Here is a 23767-nt window from a genome sequence, read left to right as displayed (position 1 = left end):
AAAGGGACCCTCTTAAGTCAGTTTCTTGAATTAATCCTGATAAATAAAAAAGTAACTTACCGCTTGTTCGTATCTGTGGCGTCGGCCATTTTGAAATTGAATAATTTACACGTGCACGCGGTCGAGGTTGGGAACGGGTACAAAGTTCGGAAATTAAATCGGAGTTTCTGATCGCAAACCGAGAATAGTGCAACCACCATGTCTTTGAAAGGTTCCAGAACTCCGAAAACGTCTAACTTATTCAAAGGTGGTCATCGAAGAACTGCAGCCTTAGTGTACATTCATGGTTACACATTTCAAAAGCTAGTGAGGCTCCCTTTCGTTGCAAAAGTGAATACAAGAAATTGTGAGGAGGCTTGTCTTGACAAAGTAGCCCCTGTTGAACTTCAGGTGGTGTATTGTGATTGCAATGCGCATCGCTCACCGATGCAATCCATGAGAGGATTGTGGACCCACTCTTGCTCCACACGCCACGATTCTCTAGTGTCACTCTCGGTGACAGACTCGGCCACCACCACCTTAAAACAAAATACCTTTGAGGACTTCATACCCAACCTTGTTCCCAGTGCTTTTCCCTTGCAAATTGGGAGGTGATTCATACCAATGGCCCATGGCCCTTTTACAATTTGATGGCCAAGAAAAACGAGGTAAACAGTCTTAGTGTCGCCTGGAGTTCCCGCAACACAACTTGTCTTGGCGCTTGTGTACATGTACAGTCTAAGCGACAGGCCATTGCGAATTGGTCCTTACGGACCAGAGTTGACACTGCGGAGCAAATCAATCCCCTCCCACGATCAAACATAACCGAATCTCGTAAACAGTGACATCTGTGAGTTGAGTTTCTTGATTCAAATGGTTTTTGCAGTGATCCGAGGTTTCTTTTCGGGCGTTATCTTTTTTTTTTTTTGTTCCCACCCTAACAACTATTACTGGACCCTAACAACCTGTTGCTGCATTGTTTTTTAGAGCTGGAAGCGTTGTTCTATTGTTCGTTCTTTTGTTCTCTCGACCAACCATGCAAGACAATGCAAACGGCGCAGGTCACCCCGTTCGATTAAGATTTAGTGCCCTGACACGTCTGCATTCCCAGTCCTCCGCCAGTTATCGACCCAAGCGAAACCTTAGTCGAAGGCTTTGGGCCGAGCGCATTTAACTAACCCCCTGTATCCTTAAAATCCCAAAGTACAGCATTCCAAGGAAAATGAAAGCTATCAAGACCTTTTTTCCCCGTAATACTGTTTTGTTTGTTGCATTGTTCTAAATTTTGAGCCTGTTCTTTTTCTTTTAGTGAAACTCTCAAGTGTCACCATTCAAAAGAAAGCTACTGAGTAGTAATTTCTTATACCCGGGGTACAGTTAATGGGTAGTGTCATTGGGATCATCAATATGTTAGGTCAAAATACTCAGCTCTAAATTTATAGGAACTGCTTCTAAATCACAAAAGAGACGAAATCAATTGAATTTTCAAAGAAAGGGGGCCATTTTCTAAACAAACGGTGGCGCTGTGTCGGTGGGGAGTGGAAACGAATGTTTGGTTTATCAACAGAGCTGATAACTAAAGGGAAATTGGCCACCGTGAGGAGATTCGAGTGCTGACGTTTCAAGGGTTTCGCTCTGACGAAGGGCTAACGCTTGAAACGTGAGAACTCGATTTTCAAAGAAAAAATGAACAAGAATGAGACTGGGAAGCAATTTTCATTTAAGTCTCAAAGAAAGAACTTAAAACCGTCGACCCGACTTTTTCAAAATGGCTGGTCTATTTAATAATAATAATAACAATGCCATTATTTCTATAGCGCTATTTCTACTAGTAAACGTAACCAATAGCGCTTAACAAAACTACTAAAACAAATTTCCATGTTAGCGGTCTGGTAGACGAAAAAGTTTATAGTTTTCGTGCAAAGGAATAGCGGATTTAAAGAAAATTTGGTCAGTATTTTTTGACCGCCATTTACGAAGCAGTGAGAAAAAAGTCCAAAGATCACTGTAGAGCTCGGTGATAGAACTACCTGTATTGTTTTCATTATACGTGTCGGATATTTCGCTGGCCAGACCAACCTTCTTCAGGTATAGATGTTACTAATTGTTTTGGTAAAATTTTCTTTCATATCAGTGGAGAATTTCGCTATTTACAGATGGGACAGGAAATGACGTTTATGAGGAGTAGTACTCAACTAGCCAAAGATTAAAGTTAAAAAAAAATTTTTTTTTTCATCACGTTTGTTTCGCTGTAGAGTGTATCTGTAAATTTGCATGCGAAGTGTTACTCAACATAGATAACTCAGTCCCCTGTCAAATTAGAACTGAAGTAACGTTATTCTAGTCGAAATTGACATTTTTATCAGTAGTCAATACGATAATTATTACTGATAGCGGCAGTCCGCTGTGAAATGAAAATTAAACCGACTTAAAAAGATACTTGATATCTTGCACATGCGCAGACGGGTTTTCTTTTGAGAGGTTGTTGGCTCGATCGAAACTGTTCGGCTAAAATTAGAGTTCAGTATGTAGTGGGACTGAATACGTGCCCACAACATTCTGGAATCCCAGGAAACCGCTCCTTTAAAATCTGGCAAACTCCAACCATTTTTAAAAGAGAAAACGTCAAATTTAGAAAGTGTGAGTTCGAGACGGTCAATTGTGAATTACTGTCAATAGTATCAAAGGAAAACGGGTTCACCGTTTGAAACAGCGCGAGTTTCGAAATAACCAGTTGTAACTGGACAACTGTACAAAGTTTTCCTAGGGAAACTGTTTTCTATTCCTTATCACTAGAGGATCGAGACCGCAGCCGGTTCGACATTTTGCAGGGGTCTTAGTTTTTTGTCTTCCTTTCTGTGTCTTTAATATCTTTTATCGAGTCCAGTAAATTTTATTTTTGAATAAATGGCAAGTAACTTGGAGATCAAGTGAAATGAGTGAGAGATAACTGTTTTGCCCTCAAGTCAAGAAAACCACAAAACGTTTAAAGAATATCAAGTGGCTTTTTAAGTGAGATTATGGCGTTGGACAAAGCTTTTGTTTGCTAGGTCTTTTTGAAAGGTTCATTTCGCTATTGTTCCTACAGATACCAGGGTTTATTACAGAGTATGTAGATAATATGTGGGAGGAAATTACAAATGGGGGACAAGCGTTTAAATATTGCTCGAGGGAGGAGCTTAAGGTAATTTTCGCGAGAAAGGGACATCTGACCGGAAAGTATTTAATCTTACAGCGGTCGATTTAAATTGCCTTTATTTTTCCCTTGAAGTCGATGATCGCAATTTAGCTTAATCGCTTAAATTTCAAAAGCCCTGTACCTAACTGAAGGAGTGAAACAAACCTAAAAGCTTTTCACCTCGTGGTGTTAAAAGCCTTGACAACGAATAGCCAATGGATTCAAACAATATGCGAGGGACAGTTAGGATTCAGTGTGAATAATACATACATATCTGTTTTTCCGTTTTCATTGTTATTGTCCTTAAAATGACAAAAAAACTGAATTAATCGCGCAAAGAAAAACCGCTTTTGATGGGAACAAATCGAACTGACTGCAAAGTTGCGAATAAAGAAATGCCATGAATGAAATCCGTTTGCGGGTGGGAGTTGCTTCTCAAAGCCCTTCGAATTCACACAGCCACCTGTTAAAAGAGGCCATTACAACTCATTGATGAGGGTCTTACAATTTTAATGATGTGTAAACAAAAACCTGGCTAAGAAAGTACGCTGCTAAGAAGCCAACAAATTTCAAGGTTTCTGTTTTTTGCATAAGGCACGCGAATTGTGTATTGAAATGGTTTGCAAGCGGATTCTTAATTTATTTTATAAGTTTTAGGAGCATTTCGATCAAACTACCTGGGCATGTCAGTGATGAATTTAAAATTTAATCATTTTCCTTCCAATTACCAAGTTTAAACGTGGGAAAATCCTACATTTTAGTTTGCAAAACTGACTGAAAAACACATCAGGACATCCCACGAAAAAAAAAACTACCAAATAAACTTCGTTTGAATAGTTCAGTAGTTACACATCTCTGGGTTTCATCCACACTGCAAACAGAAAAACCGTTATTCATGAGGTTTCTATTACGAAGCGAAAGTGCTTAACCGCAGGATCGTTAGTACCTGTATGGTTTGTACGAATTTTAATGAAGCGGGAATTCACTGAGATTATCTACCCCACGTTGGGCTAGAACTTTCTCGCGAATGCAATATAACGCCACGCGTTTTGGTAGTACTAGTACAAAGGTTGAACTTTCAAACGCGATACCTGGTGAAAATTTCGTACCTGCTAAGCCCACCAGGTGGGCTAAGGAATACTCTTGCTGGGATTAAACCATTGAACGGAAAGCTTAAAGGCCTATGCCTTGCCGAGAACATATGTTGTCGGAACTACTCGAGAAACAAAACACGGGTACCCAATCTAGGAACAGTAGCCCTTTTTATTAGCGTCCACTAGTGGTGCTATTGTTGTCAGTTTGTTCCGGCTGGTAAGAGCAGGCGAAAGGCTCGTGATTTTCTGGTACACCGTCCATGAATTTCGCGGTTTTCCCGCCTGTTTGAATTGGCGCTACCGCACTTGGCGACAGAGATCAATACTCTTTTATGAGCTTTCAAAATATCATGAAAAATGACCTAATCAAATCTGAATTATTTTCCTCCACTATTCAGCGAGTCAGTCGTTTTATTATTCACAAACGTTTACGATAAATTGACCGTAGGATTATCTCAAAGTTCGCGGGAACATTTATAAGGCCAAATGTATGGATCAAAAGTTAAGAAAAAAACGGAATTGTTTGCTTTCCAGTTCACCCTGAGCTACCTGCAGCAGCCTTTTGTTCCAGTGAGAAGAACTCAGACCAAAAGTCATAATTGAGGACACGCCGCTATATTTTGCGCTGATATTTTGCGCGATTTTTAACGTTCTTTTCAAAATTGAGGAGAACACCGGCCATAGTTTGTTTTGAGATGCAACAAAACTGAACTGAACTCCGGGGAGAACTGAATGTTTTAAAAGCGTCCAAATTCTGTCATTCAGAATTTAACAAGTTCAGGTCTCAGAAACTGTCAAAAATCACGGCAAATCAGGCCCGAAAAACAAGCAAACAAGGGTTGAGTGGTACAGTTTGCTTTGAGAGGTGAATCGGTGACTTAGAAATCAACAGAGCGCAGATTCAAGTATATTATCTGTCCAACTTAATGGAATATGTATTCGACTAATTAATATGACGTACAAATGAGCCCTTTACTTCAGCACACGAAAACGTACCGATACAGTACGAATAGAATCAGAAAAATGGGTCAAGGAAAACTTCAAGAGCGCTGTCAGAAATAAAGTGAGTTTACAAGAAGTTGCTTTCTCTTCCGGCACAGGTAGTTAGGCGGGGAGCAACACACCCTATCGGAAATGAATGCACGAAAATCGTTAGTGCGCTCTCGACATTTCCACCCTCTCGGGATTCTTACGCAGGTGAGCTCGTCTATTCTGTTTCTGTTGGAAGGAATCGCTGGTAGCCTAATATAGTGGAAATTACACCAAAATATAATAGCAATGATAAGAATTTTAACGGAGTTAACGGGTTAACTTCACTCTCTGCCAGTTACATTGACGACCAATCAACGCCGACTACATTACAGACATTTCTCACCACACCGAAGTGTGAAATTTCAGTCTGAGAGTGAAATAATCGAAGCTGTTTGAAATTCAGCGTCGCAACTTCATGTCTGGGCGCTGGAAAGTTTTCGGCGGTGAGCTTCAGTGCCAACTTCATCTTTAACGGCGTACTTTTTATGAAAATCACGTGCTCGCGAGGTAAGTCTTTGATTTGTTGTTGTTGTGCGTAACAAGGCTCTCAGCTCAGACGCGTTGTCTGGTTTATATGAAAATGTTCGGTCGGCTCAGCTGTTACAAAGAGAGTCCGAATGGCTCTGGCGAAAAATAGCTCGTTTAATTCTCTTGTCCGGTCCTTTGTGTAATAACATTAACGGCTGAGCGTTAAAAAGCAATCGTTTCGACGTAAAACTTGGTATATTGTTGTCTGTGACGCTTGTAGGCTGCCAGTATTACCCTCACACACCGGTCGACTATCAACCAGCTCTCGATGTCTCGTGGACACCCGTCTCACTGGGACATTGTACAGAACATTCGTCTTTTTTTCAGACTATCTCATTTAAATTCCCGTTTTTTGCCCAACGATTTTCTGTTTTTCTTAATTCTTAGAGATCGACATAGCCAAGAAACTAAGCACTAAAGAATACTGCCTGTTCGCCAACACCTGATTTTCACATCGTCAATTCGGCAACCGGTGTAAATAAATGAAAGTAACGCTCTAAACGCTTCCGATCAAACAAAACATTAAACTTTTCCGCTATGAAAACATAACAACCGTCCCAAGTTTTCCCATCCGCAACAAGCGATTCGGAATATTTTGATCTGGGGAACAATTTGTGCATATTGCCGGTTATATCTATCGATAATGATAACTATTAACTCAATACCAACAATAAGTTAGGCAATTAAGTGGTTAAGTCGGTTAAGCACCGCAGTGATATGGCTCCTTGCGCGAGAGAAAACGCCATTGTACCCCCCAGCAACAACATCTTCTGAGTATTGATTGCCGAAGAGAGGGGTGATCATTGTAAAACTATAAACCGGCTGACACTTGACTAAATTCTTCAAAGGTTTGTTTGTTTAGACTATTCAGGGCCTTGACACGCGGTCACTGTTCTCGTTTACAACCCTAAAGTCAAATTTCAAAACAGTCAAAACATTCTCAAGGGTAAACGAGTATCTTTCACATCATTGACACTCACTTGACACTTCGTGCTCGCCATCATGACGTAAACCTGAGCAATGCTCGTAGATCTAGACATTTCCTGATTTGAGAAATTTATGAGTGAATGTCCTAAAGCAAAATTCGTATTTTGACAACGCAAGGGCCAAGAAAGTGCGTGGTAGCTGGAAAGCAGAGCAAAGAATGAAACCCTTAAACTATTTTTCAGAACAGAATATATGCTTCCTAGCTCGCTATTTATGAGCATTTCAGAGAGCTAGCTATTCATTCATTTTGTTAATTGATTGGAAAGAGACGCATAAGCTAGTCCTTAAAATCATTCCCGTTTGTTCGGTCGAAACAGTGAAATATTTATACCCCATCTCAAAACAGTCTGCAAATGATCCACTATCAGTAGGAACGACACAGTCAAACGGCTGTATCCTAGGTTAACCTCAAGCACCCGTATCGTTTATATAACAAAGCGAGCGATCAGCATCGAATTTCTTCTTGTATTAGCACTTAATTGATCAAAGATGCAGGTCAAACTGAGAAAATAATCATGTCTTGATGTTTAAACAAATTCTCCAATGTAGTGCTATAACAAGTATATGAAGGGCTGTGAGGAGAATTTACACGTCGATACTGGGGCTAAAAGGTTATTGGAATTGAAGTAGTTTACAAAGCTGTACCGATCAGAAAAAAGTGTCTAATCGTTCTTGTAATCTGTGTTCAGTTTGGCCCACTCTCTCGTGTACGAACTGAAAGACCCTCAACAATCCTCAATAACTAAACGGGATTTTTCTGGCTACGGGTTGATGTTTGAGCGAGTGAGCGAGCAAGCATCTACTGCGAACAGAATTATTTCCCATAAAGTTGCATCGAAAAAATATAAATACAAATTGGTGCCAAGTCAGCGATCGAGGTGGCGAGAAGCTCAACAAGGGCGTAAATGTAGTGTGATTGATAAGTATTGATTCTGATGAACCAAAATAGGGAATGGGTGAATTGAAGCAGTGATAAAAAGCTATCTTGTCAGCTGTAGTTAACAATCCTGCTCCCTTTGTCAGCTGTAGTTAACAATCCTGCTCCCTGCGACAGTTTCAACTGAAAATTATAACGGCTTGGAATATTATAATTTGGCTTTAACTGTTTATTAAATTCTGACTGAATGTGGGTATTGGGATGAAAACCCGCCGAGATCTCTCCTAGGTTGCTGCGTCTTGAATTTGTTATGTTCTACAAGGTAATTATGTAAGGTCTATGGGTAAAAATTTGAGGAAAATAAACCTTTCGAACGGAATGAAAACTATTACACATCAAAATCTATCGTGTTGTTCTTTACCTACTAGTGAGTTTTCAATTTCAGAATTTCAGAACTTAATTTAAAATTTCTCAGTGCTTTGTTGTTCCACAGTTAGGTAGTTGTGAATTGAAGGTAATGGCGGTTAAGCGTTCAAGATTAATTAGCCAGTGCTGCTAGCGTTCATTTCTTTGCTGCGATGTCCATAGGTTTACAGACATCAAGAGATCGATAATCATGAAATAAATCCCGGATATCAAAGAAAAGAAAGCGGGATAAAAGCCATATCTACTAAACATTGGGTCAGGATGTTTTACGAATTTGCACGCCTTAGCGAATAAGCAAGACGCTGGCAAACACCTCATTTCTCTTTTGAGAACTTAGCTGGCAATTTTACTGTCGGCCTATTAGAGGAAGAAACTGGAATATCGACGCTGGTGCGGGTTAGGTACAATTGTCCGCCCCCTGCTAGCTATACCCACGTGTGGGGAGCTTAAAAGTGCATGTTGGCAAACATTCAGAACTACACGTGTTGGACAATTTCCAAGGCCGAATGTTTATCAAATTTCTTCTTCTAGAAAGATCTTTGCGATCTGGACAGCTCGATTAAAATCACGTGGGTAGGGGCTTCAGAAATTCAAGAGAGATGAAGAAAAAGCAACAACAAGAGTATATGACTTCGCAACTCACATTTATCAATCAATATCATTCCGTATTTCCAAGGAAATATTCATCAAGTTTCCATGTTGAGAAAAAGAAACCCTTGCAAACTGGAGAGAACCCAATTAAATGCACGCCCGCGTGCCTAAAACATTGGATGGGGTTTGAAAAGATGGTCGCAAAGTAATATTTAAAAGTCTGCACTTGTCAGAATTTTTCCGTGCTTTTAAATTTCCACTTAAATTTTAAACGATCAAAAAATTTTACTGGATCACTATTATTTTTGTTATGTTTACTTGACCGTGTCAGAGTACATTTGCAATGAATGGAACAAGCATATCACGGTGTCAAAATAGCCAACACGTCAGGCCAGTTGTGTTTGAAGTAACGATAAAAGGATCGAACAAGTTTAATTTAGGACGAGAAGGAAAAGATTTTGCAAACGAAAAACGAATTTAAGTCTCTTGTTTTTTTCTCTCATTTGGACGAAACATTGCTAAGAACTGAGCTCTGTTCTTCGCTGAATCGCAGGAATTTTAAGAGCATTAGGTCGCTTTTTCAAAAACCCTTGTAAAAAGCTCATTCATTTTTTATGGCTTCACCTGCTCGAAGCCCGAACGGATTAACACCTTAGTTCCAGATACTAGTTCACTATGGAAGCGCCAGAAAGCTTTTGTGGTCCATCGCTTATACGTTGGCAAAACACCAGGAATAATTTACATCCGTTTGCTGACAAACGCGTGTAAAACTCGAGGCCATCGTAGGCGGGACTTTTTCAAGCATTTTTCCAATTTCCTCAGCTTTTAAAAGTGGTGAGATCGCACCGGATATCTGATCCAAGTCTTGTAAACACACCAGAAAAAAACGTTTGGCGGTTCTCGTTTTGTTATTAAAATTAATTCCACGTACGAATTGAATTGATTTTTTTTTCTATGGACGCGATTACTATTGATATGCCCCTTATAGTCCGTAAAGTTTCATTTTATTTCCTCTGTGTGAGTCAAATAAAACAACTTTTCTGTAGGAGTGAGCGATTTAGAAAACGCGTCAAGGAGTGTGTCCTTTTCGCGCAGTGGAGCTCAGCATCGCGCCGAATTTCAACGTTAAAATGAATGAACGTGTGAAAGATATTTTAGCAAAGCGACAGATTTATTCCAAATTTGTGTTTTTTCACTCGCATCTAGAGAAATAGATGTTGCTGTTGTTTGTATTCTACCAGCTTAGCTTCGTCGAGGTACCACGTTTTTTTCTCTCCAACCTTTCTGGCAATTTCTGGTACATTTTGTTGATGGTTAATGTTTTCCAATTCACAGCTGTTTGGTCGGGGGTCATAAAAATTTAAACATTTCATTCCCATAATATTAATTTCAAGAGCCTCTACAAAGTTATTCCTATGAAGGGTGGCTTTTGTTTTGCAAATACTTTGGCAAATAGAGCCAACTGAATGAAAGCAAAATACCCGGACTGGATAAAGGAATTAAGACTCTCGGGCCTTTGGGCTGTTATAATGGTTTCTTTATTGATAATAGCCTGGCCGTATTCATGGAGAGCTCGAGGCATGTGCTAATTAGATGAGTCAATACATTTCAATAACATCGAGTTCTTTGATGAACAAAAGAAGAATGGGTTAATCAAGTCCCACACGGCCAAAGCCTAAAAAAAGCGCTCCGGAACAAAGCACCTCCAATTATCCGTTTGAAATTGTTTGACTGTTTAGAGAATTTGCAGGCTCTTTAACACACCAGGGGAAGCTTTAGTGCCAAGACACATTAGAATTGATGTGGTTCGCGTGAAAAAAACACGCCGGGAACAAAGCAAGTGATTATTAGATTTTTGCGAGTCGTGCGAGTCGCGAAGAGCGAAATTGACATCTTTTTGATGCCGTACTTGTAAACCCGCCCAAAAAATAACCAAGTAACCTGCTGAAATGTACCAGGTAGTCATCTGTTGCTGGTGACACGATTCCCTGCGAAATTGACTCGGTTTATTGTCAAAAGCAAAGTCGATTTCAGCGCCGATGTTAGGCCTTGTTGTAGTTTCCACCCCAATTGCCGGATTGATTTAATAAATGTGCGCTTTTCAGCAAACTGTATACGGTTTTGAAACAAGATTGGCGCCAACCTGTCGGCTTTGGTGAGAATATTGAAAGCTATCTTATCACAGATATTTTGATCCACCGGAAGCTTGCATATAATTTTATCGCGCTTTTGGCTACGCACTAGCTTTTCAAGTGGAATTTTGAAAAACCTGGAATGCAAACCAATTATGCAATACATGCCATCAAAGGACACAGCAACTTCCTGGCCACGTACTCTAGAAGCTATTTCCCGTAGGCAACGTCAAGCGCTCGCCTATAAAATGTGGCAAGAGGCAATTCTATGATAAAAACACCGTGATGCTAGCTGGCGATCTGTTAGGCGACGAAATCTTCTGGCTGACATTAGAATATGTGACAAGGAACATGGAAAAGGTGCTAATTCTTTCAGAAAAAAACACAAAAATGTCACCTCCTCAATGGATTGCATGTCAATTACACATGTCAAGGATTAAACTTGCGGCCCCTGATTGGTCGATGGAAAACTCTCGACCAATCACATGGCGGGGTTCATTAGTTCTTATGACAACTACATTGTTACGACGCAGCTGGAATAAAACTTCATCAACAATACACGAGTTGAAGCGAAGAGCGTGAGCGAGTACAGCAGTAAGTGAGAGCGAACCAGTAAGCGAGTGTACGTACGGTGATGGCATACTATCCGTTTTACCCTGCAAGGATGAGGGATTTTCGCGTCAGTTCTTTGCTTGAGAGCTGCTCACAGTTTATTCCTGGCGTGCCAGGAAGCAGTTCATCGATTCCGAACAATTTAAATTCAAACGGCCCGTTTCCATATTCACCGTACCATCCAACGCAAATGGCGAAACAACCGGCTCACTTTGGACCAAGTGCTATGCCTGGTCCTCCACAACAAGTCCACATGCCCGTGCACGATACAGAACACGAGAACATCGAAGTATCCCTCGAAAACAAGGACCTCTGGGGGAGATTTTACGAGGAGAAAACAGAGATGGTTATCACTAAGGCAGGAAGGTATAGAATTAGGAAGATTCTCTTGTGACCAGCGATACGGGTCGTCGTTGTGCGGTTTAATGTTGCCTCTTGGAATTTCGCATCGAGGGATTGTGTCGATTTAAACGCCTAGCGGTCTCGAAGCGATGCAAATGCCAGTTTAAACAGACAATTTTGTCTGCGAAAAGCTAAACAATCCCCCCACGAACACATTCACTCCTTTAGGTGTAACACCATTAACCCGGGGTACCAGGAACCGTTGTTGATTTCATCGCCCATGTTGATTTCAAGCGGTCCGTGTCTAATGATCTTGTTTCTCTATCAACAGGCGCATGTTTCCGCCGATCAAGGCGCGCGTGACAGGGCTGGACCCTCGGGCGAAATATTTCTTTCTTATGGACATTGTTCCGGCCGATGATTGTCGATACAAGTTCCACAACTGTAGATGGATGGTGGCTGGCAAGGCAGATCCTGAAATGCCTAAACCTCTGTATATGCATCCGGATTCACCAAGCACGGGAGCGCAGTGGATGCAAAAAACCATCTCGTTTCACAAAATGAAACTAACGAACAACATCGCGGATAAATACGGCTATGTGAGTCTCTTCTAAGCCTTTGAAATCCACTCCTTTTATTCGTCTTCCATACGTACACCTATCTATTTGCCGTCACATCTGTAATTATTTTTGTTTGTTGATCGTGGCTGATGGCCGATTTAACTCTTTATTCCTTCTTTCTTTCAGACAATTCTGAACTCCATGCACAAGTACCAGCCGCGCATTCACGTTGTAAGAGCGGACGACACTTACAAACACCCTTACAGTAATTTTAAGACTTTCACATTTCCCGAAACAGTATTCATTGGAGTGACGGCTTATCAGAATGAAAAGGTTTGTGTCAGATCTACTGTTAATTATTACTTTCCAGTTTGTGTTGAAAATCAAATCGTCATTTTGTGTCTCAAGTGGTTTTGTGTCCATGAAATTTGAATTGGCTTAAGAGGTATAGTTTGGAGTATTTGTGTTTTTATTCAAGGGCTTTTTGAGCTTTGTTGTTGAATCGATATCCTATTCATCGCAAGGATCTACCCATGTACGGCGAATTTTCACCGAAACAAAAAGAGTAATACGCATTCGAATAGATTTATTCGCAAAAGCTGGGGCACAAAAACCCAAATAGAAAATTTCTTTTCACAGCGGTTTTTTATCAAAGCAGGAACGACTTCTCTGTGCGATCTCACAGAGCTTAACTTCTTAGCAATCTTTAACAATGTTCCAAATTCAACACCAAAACTTGGCAAGGGCTGGGACATATTTAAAAAAAAATTAAAACGAGTAGATTTGTCTTACAAAGTGAATTTCAATTGAACTTCTCTTAAGCGTTGCATTACAATTTTTTTTGCCTTTGCACGTTTGGCGAGGGAGTAAGATAATTTCTCTGGTATAGAATATTCTGGCAAAGAAAGCGACCTGTTACATCTGTTTACGCCGCGTTCCCTTTAAATGTTCCCTCGAGCGAAGCGTTTTTCAATGTTTGCTCGTGAGTCTTTATCGATGTGTGTGTGTAAAACATCACCTGGGAAATTCATTCCAGGAAATAACTGTTCTCCGTTTCTTTGGACATAAAAAACGCTTTGTGTTTCACCGTAAATCGAAACTGCCCCTTGCATTATTAAATTATTCCTGGTCGTTTTGTAACAAAGCTCTCAGTAAAATGTTGCTTGAAGAACTGAATTTTATTCCCTTATGAACAGATAACCAAGCTAAAGATCGACAACAATCCTTTTGCTAAAGGTTTTCGCGAGCAGGGAGCAGGCCACAGACGTCGCCTGGAGAGGAGGTATGAAGATTCTGTGTGTCCTGTCGAGTCACACCAATTTGTTTGAGTTTCATTTTCACGAGCGTCTTACAGCCCTGCTAATCTGTTTCACTTAAACATTGACCCCTTGGGTAAAACAGCTTAATACCCGAGGCGAAGGCCTCAAATTTTTGGGTACAAAGAAACATGAAAAAACAACTGTTTTGACACACAAAGCCGCGAACAAGCCACAATGACTTGTCCTGCGTGCGCTATTTTCACACGTCTTTCATCACCTCGTATTCATATTACAGGCAAAGAAGCAACCCGGGACAGTCACTACACGATGACGACGACGAAAATAACAGCGAGGAGGAAGAAAATGTCAAAGAATCGAGCGCCTGTGGGACGTCAAGCGATATTCATGGCGGTGAGTTTTAATTCGTTTCCTACGCCGCCTTCTTTGAATAGCCAGCGCGTTCAAAAGAATAGCGACTCGTCGCCGACCAAACACCTTCAAAAAGCTGCGTTTTACAATCAAACGAGATTTTTAAGATCCTTCGTTCCTGCGCAAGAGTCCTCCGGTGTTTAGCCTACGAGTGTTTTGAGGCGCACTTTGTTCCATTCTTTTTATCGCTGAAAATTGGTTTGGATTTCTCAACTTGAGATGCTCAGTAGTTTATCAGTGGAAATGCTGAACGCGTTGATGCGTTGTTGGATAATTTTCGCAGTTAAGTAGTCGATGCTTAAAAACGCTTTCAACTGTGCTTTACGTTAACTTTTCAACGTAAACTTAGGCTTTAATGCATTGTCGCTTTATTGGAGAATAAAAAAGTCTAGAGAGATTAAATTTGAAACGAACGATCTCAAGTGAATTGTAACAGCTGTAACGATCTCACTAAAAGGAAAAACGGAGGACTTGTGTTTTTATGGCAACTTGGTAACATCCCTCCTTCGTTTGTTCATTAGCAAGATCGTTTGTCTGTTTTCTTGAATAACGGCATAAGGTTCATTTATAAGCAATTGATCAAATTTTCATGGTCTTTGTTGTGTTTTTTTTCTTAGTGGATCAATATCCTTTCTTTTTCGTTTGTTGAAAGAACTCTATAGCTCACTCAATCATGGTCCAATTGTTTAAATCTCTGGCTTTTTTATCGTTATTAGAATTTCACTTGCCTCAGCTGGGAAGTTTCGAATGGTTTTAAATTTAACGAAAATCTGCCATTTTTAAGTTCGATGGATCTTCTGAATCTTTTTAGCCAAATGAATTTTGATCATGGATTCTCGTTTCAAATTGCTAAGACTAATGTTTTTTGTAAATGGCCTAAAAGAAAAAAAAAATCGATTTTTTATTTGCATGCATCTCTCAAACGCTTTAAGCACGAGAACCACATGTGTATGATTGTCAATGTAGCTTGAAAACAGTGGACTATAGTCTAAATTCCTTTCCTACAAGCTTTATACAAATAAAAATATAAAGACTGTGAAATCACTATGCGCTATTAAAAACGCCTTTTGATCTTTTGGTCTTGAAAAGCGACAAATTGCGAAGGGAACGATGTGTGACAGTATGAACTCAAGTGTGGTACAAAAGTAGACAGCTCCACTTCTCATCGATTCAATTTCTCTAGCCTTTTTAAACATAATTTTCGCCATCACTGTAAATATTTCACCGAAATCACCACTAAATGTGCGATTTTTAATAGTGACGGGAACCAGAGGCGTGCTGTCTCTAGGTATCTTTTGATTTTTTGTGAGTATTTACTAACTCGTTTTAATGAAAACTGGACTTCCTTCAACGATAGAAAATCCAGCAAGCGAAGTATCTACTCGAGAATATCAGCTTAATAGGTGTGCCACTCAGAAATCAGTGTTATCGAAAATTTTCTCAATATTGTTTCCCCCTCGTGCCAGCTGGTTCCGAGGAAATTTCATTTCCGTATGTTTCAGGGTGTGTAGACTCGAGTGCTACTGTTTGCCTGGTCAAGTGTCAAAGATTGGAAGGTTTTAATTCTCTTCGTATGTACGGAGCTCACTGGAGGTGCAAATGCACCGCAGCCATTGCAACAATCGACATTGATTGAGAATTGTCGAGGTGGTTGGAGTTTATCATAAACAACAGGGGATGAATAGTTCATTTTAAACTACTGGGATCTTGATTTCAACGTTTGTTTCCTTAATCTTTTATCTGGCAAAAATAGCCCCCAAAAATTGACACTTGCACATCTAAAACATTCTTACTGTTGAATTGTAAGTCAAAAACTAAAACTATCTTCACCTGGCAAAAAGTTTCCCCGGAAATTTTACCTATGTTCGTGCTGTTGGGTGAAGAAAAGTTTTCGTACGCTAGAAGACAACCCTCCTACTATGAATTTACCCTTTTTGATACAAAAACGCGAAAAATTTTCCTGTTTTGTTTTAATGCCAGAGTAGAAAATAAGGTTAAAATTCTTATTAATGGGGAAGTGTAAATTTGTTCAACGCATTTAGGCAATGTCTCGACAGCTTTACTCCTAATGAACGAAAACTTTTAGATGTTACTCTTGAAAATGTTCGCTCTTTGTTTCCTAACGAACTGTTTTCACACGCTTTACGAAAATGCAGGTTCAGAATTGATGCTCATTAGCTTATTAGAAACAGAAGTTTTCAGAATTCAGATGTTCTACACGGGGCAAAAAACTAAAGGAGATATATTCCAACAGCTCTATTTTTCATCAAAAGTGTTGCACAAAGTTGTAATAAAACATAACGATATTCCGTCAAGTCTTAATGAAGAAAAAAATGTGCGAATTTCCTCTGTTAGTGAGGTTGGTAATCAATGCGAGATTTTGATTGTGCTGTGAATAAACCGCACATGAAAGACCACATGAAAGCAAGGTGTAAGACAAACTCGTATCTAATACCAAACTAAATTACTCCATATTTTTGATAGAACCATTTACGTAAATAAAAAGTACCCATCGTTTAAAGTGTTTTCCATAGCTTTCGTAAAGAAACAATAGAATGGTTGGCGCTTGTCATGAAACAACGATCCGCCCCCATAATGAATTGAAAATCCTTCTATCTTCTCAACGCGCTAGATCGCAGCTGGCGCGAGAAAAATGTTATGTCGCACAACAAACGACTTCGTCCTCTAAAAAAATGGCATTCCTAACTTCGAATTCTGGGCAATATATATGTATGTAAGCTTAAATAAAAAGGTTTTACTTTGAATGAAGTTTTTTCTTCTTCTTCTTTTTATTAAATAGCGTTTTTCAATTAAAAATGAAAAGAATTTGCCCGTGGGACTCTCTTGTTAATATCGCGATAACGTGTAATCGGTTCTTGATTTTTCAAGTTGTGGAGTGAAAAGAAAATTGTTAAATAGGAAACGGAAAATTGAAAGCTGAAGGAAAGACGTGATTGGATTTAATGAGTAGATTCATCTCACACGAGTCGACCGCTTTTTCCAATTTATTTTGCAGCTAAGTCATTCATTTGACACCACGTATCCAGGAAACCCTTGCGCCAAGAAATATGTTTTTAACTCGTTTGTTTGCAAAGCTGTCAATCGGTGCTTTTCGTCTCTCAGTAACACAGCAATAAGTCATTGAAGTTTTTTTCATCACCAAACAGCTATTTTTTCCGCTGCAGCAAAGCGTAATTTTAATCACCTCTCTTGATTCTTGTATTCGTGTCGATGATAAACGACTCGCATCGATCACGTAAAGGCGAACAAATGTGGATCTCGTTCACTGCTAAAGTATCAAGCTTAAATCCACGCTATTTCCTTCGTTAATTTCTTTCGTTTGCTTATTTCCATGTCCACAGAATAGTAGATAAATAAATGAATTCTATATGTATCGACTTTGTAATTTCACTTTTCTTTGCTGTTTCATGAACTGAGGATTTTGCACACACAAAGATTACGTTTTTTTTGTCATTGAAAAAGACGATATCAAACATGTTCCGGACTCAATCAAGCTCGGGAAAATCTGTTTATTTACATTTCGTAGATTACGGAGTACTTTACTGATTGTGAAAAGTTAATATCGTCCTTCAGCAAAACATTTTTGCTTTTGGCACCAGAAAGAACGGCTTTGTTCGCGCGGGACCAAACCATAAACTTTCCGACAGGTTTTCAACGATTGAACTCACTGTTTACTCTATTTAAACATGATGTTTTGTCTTAAACGAATCTTTGGCTTGGTTTAAATATTCAGAACTTCTTAATTATTTAAATCTGCTAACTAACGTATTCTTCCTTTGCACTGTTTTGTTTCTTTTCAAAAGTTTCAGTTGCTAAGCCGTCGAAAGGATTTGCGGAGAATTTTCCTTATTACGCTACTCGATAGAAAACAAAAACACAAAAAACCATTGAACAGAACACAAAGCCATTTTCCCTCAGAAAATTAAGAATCAATAGTAATCAACTTAAAACTAGAGTTGCTTGAACTGTAGGCTAACGCACGTGGGAGGACAAAATTCTCTAATCATTTTAGCTTTGTCATTTTACTAAAAGAAGCGGCCTGCCTTTATTTCACTGGACCAATATTTTATAGTATAACCTGGGAAGAAGAATTGCTTGCCGACTGAGTTAATCCAAAGGCTGATTTCAAGTCTTACGATTACCTATTTTCGACTGCGGACGTAGTTGTTGTTTTACTAGAAAAATTAAATCACGGTGCAACCGAAAAATATGTAAACAAAGGTACCGGAAGGGAGCTCTGGAAATACAACAATTAATATTTCAGCTGCGACAAACAATTAGTGGAAAAAATTTGGAATTGAATGGCCAAATTTTTCATGGTATTGAAAGTACAAACACAATATTTTCCGACATGAAAACTCGTTGATAACTTTCTCCAATACCTTTTACTTTCAGTGTGCATCCATCGTTTCGCTCTTCTTAAAAAAAGTTGTTTCGCCTAGGACTTATTTACACACTGCGCGTTAGACAATTCAGGTTACACTGAGATAAGAATCGAATATCCAATTTGTTGAACTTTATCAGTGCCATTTATATCTCTAAAAGTAAACTGTATTAGCTGTTGGTTGGGGTTACTGGGTCGATTTAGTACGGTCTTTCGAAAGTGAGTTTTCTGGTGCTTGATTTCATTCAAAGCAACTGACATGCTACTTATAAGCTTTAAACCTTAGGCCCTGATTACATAACTCTAATTACAATTTAATCCTTTCACTAACTGTCGAGTATTTTCAACTAGTTTCTGGCCAGTTAGTTTAACCAGTAATAACCAGATTGCAACTTGCGCAGATAAATTTCAAGTCATTTAACATGTCTTGGCCCAGTTTCAATACAATTATAAAAGCATCTTTTAGTTTGTTGTCATACATCGTCATAGCCGTAGTAATTAATAACACTAAGAAAAAAATTGACAAAGTACAGTCACAGTCTTCCGTTTCGGAATAGAAGGATTTGCTTGTTGATAATTTTTATCACAGCATCAAAACTTGTATAAACAAAAGCAATGTGGTTTTAACTTTAAGATAAAACCCTTAACTGTCGCCAATCAAATTAACGCTCTCAACTGGCATTGTTGTTTTTTTAATGTTTTACAACCCAAAATTTTCGGCTTAAAGATTCCCTATTTATTATCAATCGGTAGTCTGTTTAAAAGATCAGGGCAAAAAGGTCTCACTATTCAACAATGCTAATGTGTTTTTGATTTTCCGCACCGCACGTGTTTAAACAGTAGACAGTCTTAAAGAAAATTAAGACAATGGGATAAAAGAAGTCATCTCCTCGCCCTGTTTTGTTTGAAGAGTGAAGTTTGCGTGTTTACACAGATTTTCTTTCGGAAGGAAAAAGCACTTGAGATTTGACCGAGTAATTTGTCTTGTAAAAGTTGCTTTTTATTCAGTTTGGAAGGATTTCTCTTCTTGTTTCATGAACGCAAAACGAGAAACAGTAAAAATCCTAAGCATTTGTAACAACGAGAATGAGTTGTTTCACGACCACTTCTTGTGTGTGTGTCCTTGACACATTCTCATTTTCACCCTAATATTCGCCTTAAATTTCTTTCTAAGCGTTAACAAAATTAACCATGGAAGTGTGATCTTCTCGTCTCCTTAGTAGCAACTTTGGTTTACATGAAGAGATAGCACCTTTTGGGTCTGCATATGAAACACTTTTTTTGAGGCAATGTAAATAAATCTATTCACCATATAATTTTCGCATTGAATCTTTTGGACACTCTCATTGAATCATTAAAATAAAGGTTTACTTTCCTCGTGAAAAAGCTTGATCAATAAACCTATTTGGCGTTGGATCTTTGTACCTGAACGTTACTTATCCAAATTCCTTTCCCTACCCTTTATAAGCCATCATAACTAAGGGGCTGTTTACATGGAGGGAGGAAGATCCTAGCACTAAGAAGATCCTAGAGGGCGGATCATCCTAGCGCTTTTTCTGTATTCAGTTTACGTGCAAGAGGTTGTACTTGACCCTAGCGCTAGGATCTTTCTAGTGATACGATCTTCCTAGTTGAGAGATAGGAAGATTGCAGCACCTTGTAAACTACTTTCGCTTGGAAGGTCCTAGTACTTGGGACAAAAAAACAAACATGGCGGCGCCAGGCGTTCGGCTGTAGACAGACAATTTTTCTTCTTTTCCTTCTGCAAAATTTCTGTATGTAAACAAAACGTAAAGTTGCTTCGCCTTCTAGGATCTTCCCAGTGCTAGAATCTTCCTCCCTCCATGTAAACAGGGCCAAGGAATATTGTTGGTAAGGTTCGTTTCTTATCGCGCCGACCCTGGTCACGACCGAGATTTTATCTTCCCAGCATGAATGTTGTTTTTCGCTGTCGCTTAGGCTTGCTCAGAACGAAGACTTTTTGTGCAACTTCATTCAAAACGTGCATTTTCTTTGTAATCGATTTTACAGTATTCTAAACTTTGACAAGTGTTGAGTATTACTTTCCTGTGGTGCTGCTTACTTGGCAAATTAGTCTCAGTTTCTTTATTTGGTCAAAAAAGCCCATTCTACATCTGGTATCCTAGTTTAAAAGAGCACGCTTCGTGAACCTTTTTTCATTAGTATTTTGGTTTGTTTCAGGTTCATCCATGGGAGATAACTCTGTGGCAGCCATTACTTCAACACCTGAAGACATCAAACCAGTAATACATGTCGACAAAGGGCGTTCCTGTACAAACACCTTGACTCACTCCCCCTCCCCTGTTACAAAAGCACTTCCGCTCCCTGAGAACTTACAACACAACCAACCGTTCAGTGACTTTTCCCGCCCTTCCAGTCTACACATCCCAGAGGACAGCAAACCGATGATTTTGCCGCCAAATTCAAGCGAAAGCGTTTCGTACACGTCTCAGTCTCATCTCAAACTGCCCAGCGCGCGAGCAATGCACATGGACATGCGCTATAGCCCTTACCCCAGACCTGCTTATCCAATGAGCGGTATGCCTTCGAGCTTCCTCCCACACGCGCATGGGCACATGTACCCACCATACAGCGTCCCGCAAGCTGCCTACCCATCATGCCAAGTTGGCCAGAGCTTCCCACCATGCACAGCGAGCCAGCAGAGCTTCGGTTACCCCGCCTCTGTGTCGTCATCAAGTATGATCGGGCTGACCAGTGGCAGTACGAGTTCGGAGCTTCAGCCATCGTTGGATTTAAACGGAACATCGGACAGGACTCCCGGAATGGAGCACAGAACAACATGAATCCAGGCAAATTACCCCATATGCAAATACTCTATAGATGAAAAGGTGACAACCGTTTATTTAAGAAATTGCTTTAATGCAATCAGAACAGTGTTCTCGTAGCATTTATCTAGAAATGTGATTCTATGAGGTGCGGTATAAACTTATGCTTCGCTTCGACGAAGGACTGATCACTTGAACACCACAGAAGTATGTCTCGCAACTTTATATCTCTTAAGTTATTTTTTTCCTGTATTGAAACTTTCTATAAATATGCAAAATTAACTACTGTAGTAATAGAACAAGATTAGCTGCGTTGTTCGTATTCGACGTATAAGGTGAACTCTACATAAAGTGAACTTATTCCCTTCAGGAGATAAAATCAAATATTTTAAGACAAACCGCAACTTCGACTAAGCACTATATTTACCACCTATGGGTGTCAAAGGACAAATGTTTTGACTTTTCTAACCAGTCAGCACTGCAAGAAAATTACTCTGTATTCGACAGCAGGAGGCCAAGCGTTGAAAAGAAAATATGCAACCACTTGTACTTCTTATAATAAGCCATCGATGCTCAGTTGGATGGTTACCATGGAGACGTGACGTTTCGTCCCAAATAGTCACCACGCTTTTTGAAGGATTTCTCTTCCTTTGTTACCCGCTATACGATTTAGAAGCTGCGTTCAATAGAGGGTAAATTAATGGCTTTCTGCCGAGGTCGAGAAATATGCTGTGAGTAACGGCAACGTAGAAACATACCTGTAGACCAATTTTCCGTTTTCGATTGTGTTTTAGCAGTGAAATAGATTTAAATACGATATAAATAAGCGACGTAGAATTTAAAGTATCGTTTTATAAATTTCTGGTTGTTAAAATGGATTTCTAAGAAAAACGAGTTGCTCAGAATCGTGTTACAAATCAAGAGTAAAGTAAATTTAACTAAAAACAATGACATTTAAAGTTTTATAGTATTGTATAGAGCCGCACACAATCCCAAGCTTCATAATTGAGGAACTAACCATCAGCCTTTTATCTCCCAACGAAGTACAAGTCTGATAAATTCACATTTAAGTGTTCACGGATATATTAAGAAAATGCAAATAGTTCGATCTGGTCACACTTATATTTGACACTGAGTATTTCATTCACAGACTGAAACTTTAAGAAACACAAAGTCATAACTTGTGTACTGACTCAAGGCTTGGTAAAAAGTAGGATGGTTATTAAGGCATACAAGTTGTAATTGCGACTCATGATTAGTTAACGCAAGTGATATTATATAGGATTATAACCATAAGAATTTGGTTAATTGGTTAATGTTCATTTTATTAAGTAATATCACCAAAGTGGGAAAAGAAGATATCTATGAAAAATTCTTTCTATGTGAATTTATTGTTGTAACCTTTTCCTTTCAAACTTGGCTTCATAAACAAAGGTCTAGCTTTTTTGTTAGTATTATAAAATGATTTGGCTTGCGAAAACCATCAGATTTGTTTTCTTGTACTGCAAAAGACGATGATGGTTAATGTGGCCAAAGGATACACCGTAAAATGCGGCATAGAGTTGCAATTCTAATAATTTAGACAATGTTAAGGTGATGGAGCTTTTTGATGGGGCCATTAAAAAAGTAACGAAAACTAAAAAAAGAATAGAAAGTAATACTATATGCTTGTAAAATAGCTGTCGCTGGTCGATTAGAGAAAAATGCCATTTTATTCAGTTCATTCTTATATTTATTTACAGTTTTTGCGCAATCGGAGATGTCTGTAAAATTCAGTCTAAGTAAGCCCTAGCAAAACCCTCCAATTGCCTCATTGTGCTGTAAACGGGGTTTAAGTTGGGGAAAAACAGCTAGAGCGCTTTTCAAATGACTGCTGTAGGGCAAGACCCCGATAGCCAAACTCGAAGCCAAAACATGTAACCGGTGTCAAGCGCGGGAAAAAGTGTAGGTCGCATGCTTCTGATCACGTGTTGGTCTGTTGTTGCATTTGATTGGTCAAGCCCAGCAAATGTCACAAACAAAGAAAGTACAAAGTTGTTTCCAAAGTCATTCTTAAAGCGCTGTAAAGAAGAAAGCCGGTTGAAATAATGTTCGTGTACAGACGTAACACCGTGCTTTGACTTAAAAAAAAAAAGTGTATATAGCATTATATATGTCAATAAATGATACTATACAATGAAACTCATTTGACCTTTGTCATTTTTTACCTTTGAGATTTTCCTGGGGGAGGGGATGGTCAAGGGAACCAAATGTTTTGTTTCGTTGGAATATCTGTTCGAAAGCATTACCTGCCTCAGAAATTCGGATTTAACTGTGAACAAAAATAAGCGTTTTCTTATGAGAAAGGCTGTCTCAAACTTTCGTAACATTGAAAAGCTAACCCCTTTTGTTTTTGGAGGGAAAATATGTCGTTAAAGCCGTGCAACATAAGTCCAGCTAACATTTTTGGAAAGTAAAACGGTAGCCCGTAAATCCGGGGACCCTGAAATTTTCTTTGATCTAAACTTTGAGCTAAAGAATGCGAGCAAA

At 39.2% G+C, this 23767-nt stretch overlaps 1 protein-coding gene and 1 long non-coding RNA gene across 2 annotated transcripts in view; one reads left to right on the top strand and one right to left on the bottom strand.

Moving 5' to 3' along the window:
* Window positions 1-23767, bottom strand: part of LOC146482704 (uncharacterized) — a 120213-nt gene that overhangs the window by 60340 nt on the left and 36106 nt on the right. The gene's annotated exons all lie outside the window — the stretch shown is intronic.
* On the top strand, window positions 10477-22440 carry LOC146482705 (T-box transcription factor TBX3-like). Its single transcript, XM_085106783.1, has 7 exons — window positions 10477-11802; window positions 12110-12377; window positions 12525-12671; window positions 13535-13620; window positions 13893-14008; window positions 20634-21690; window positions 21724-22440. The coding sequence occupies exons 1-6, from the start codon at window positions 11459-11461 to the stop codon at window positions 21254-21256; spliced, it is 1584 nt and encodes a 527-aa protein (XP_084962909.1). The 5' UTR covers window positions 10477-11458; the 3' UTR covers window positions 21257-21690; window positions 21724-22440.

This window comes from Pavona decussata, unplaced genomic scaffold, assembly GCF_977016875.1.
Source record: "Pavona decussata unplaced genomic scaffold, jaPavDecu1.1 SCAFFOLD_44, whole genome shotgun sequence".
In the NCBI taxonomy this organism is placed as follows: domain Eukaryota; kingdom Metazoa; phylum Cnidaria; class Anthozoa; order Scleractinia; family Agariciidae; genus Pavona; species Pavona decussata.
Note: the sequence above shows the minus strand (reverse complement) of the source record. Positions and strands in the feature narration are given on the sequence as shown.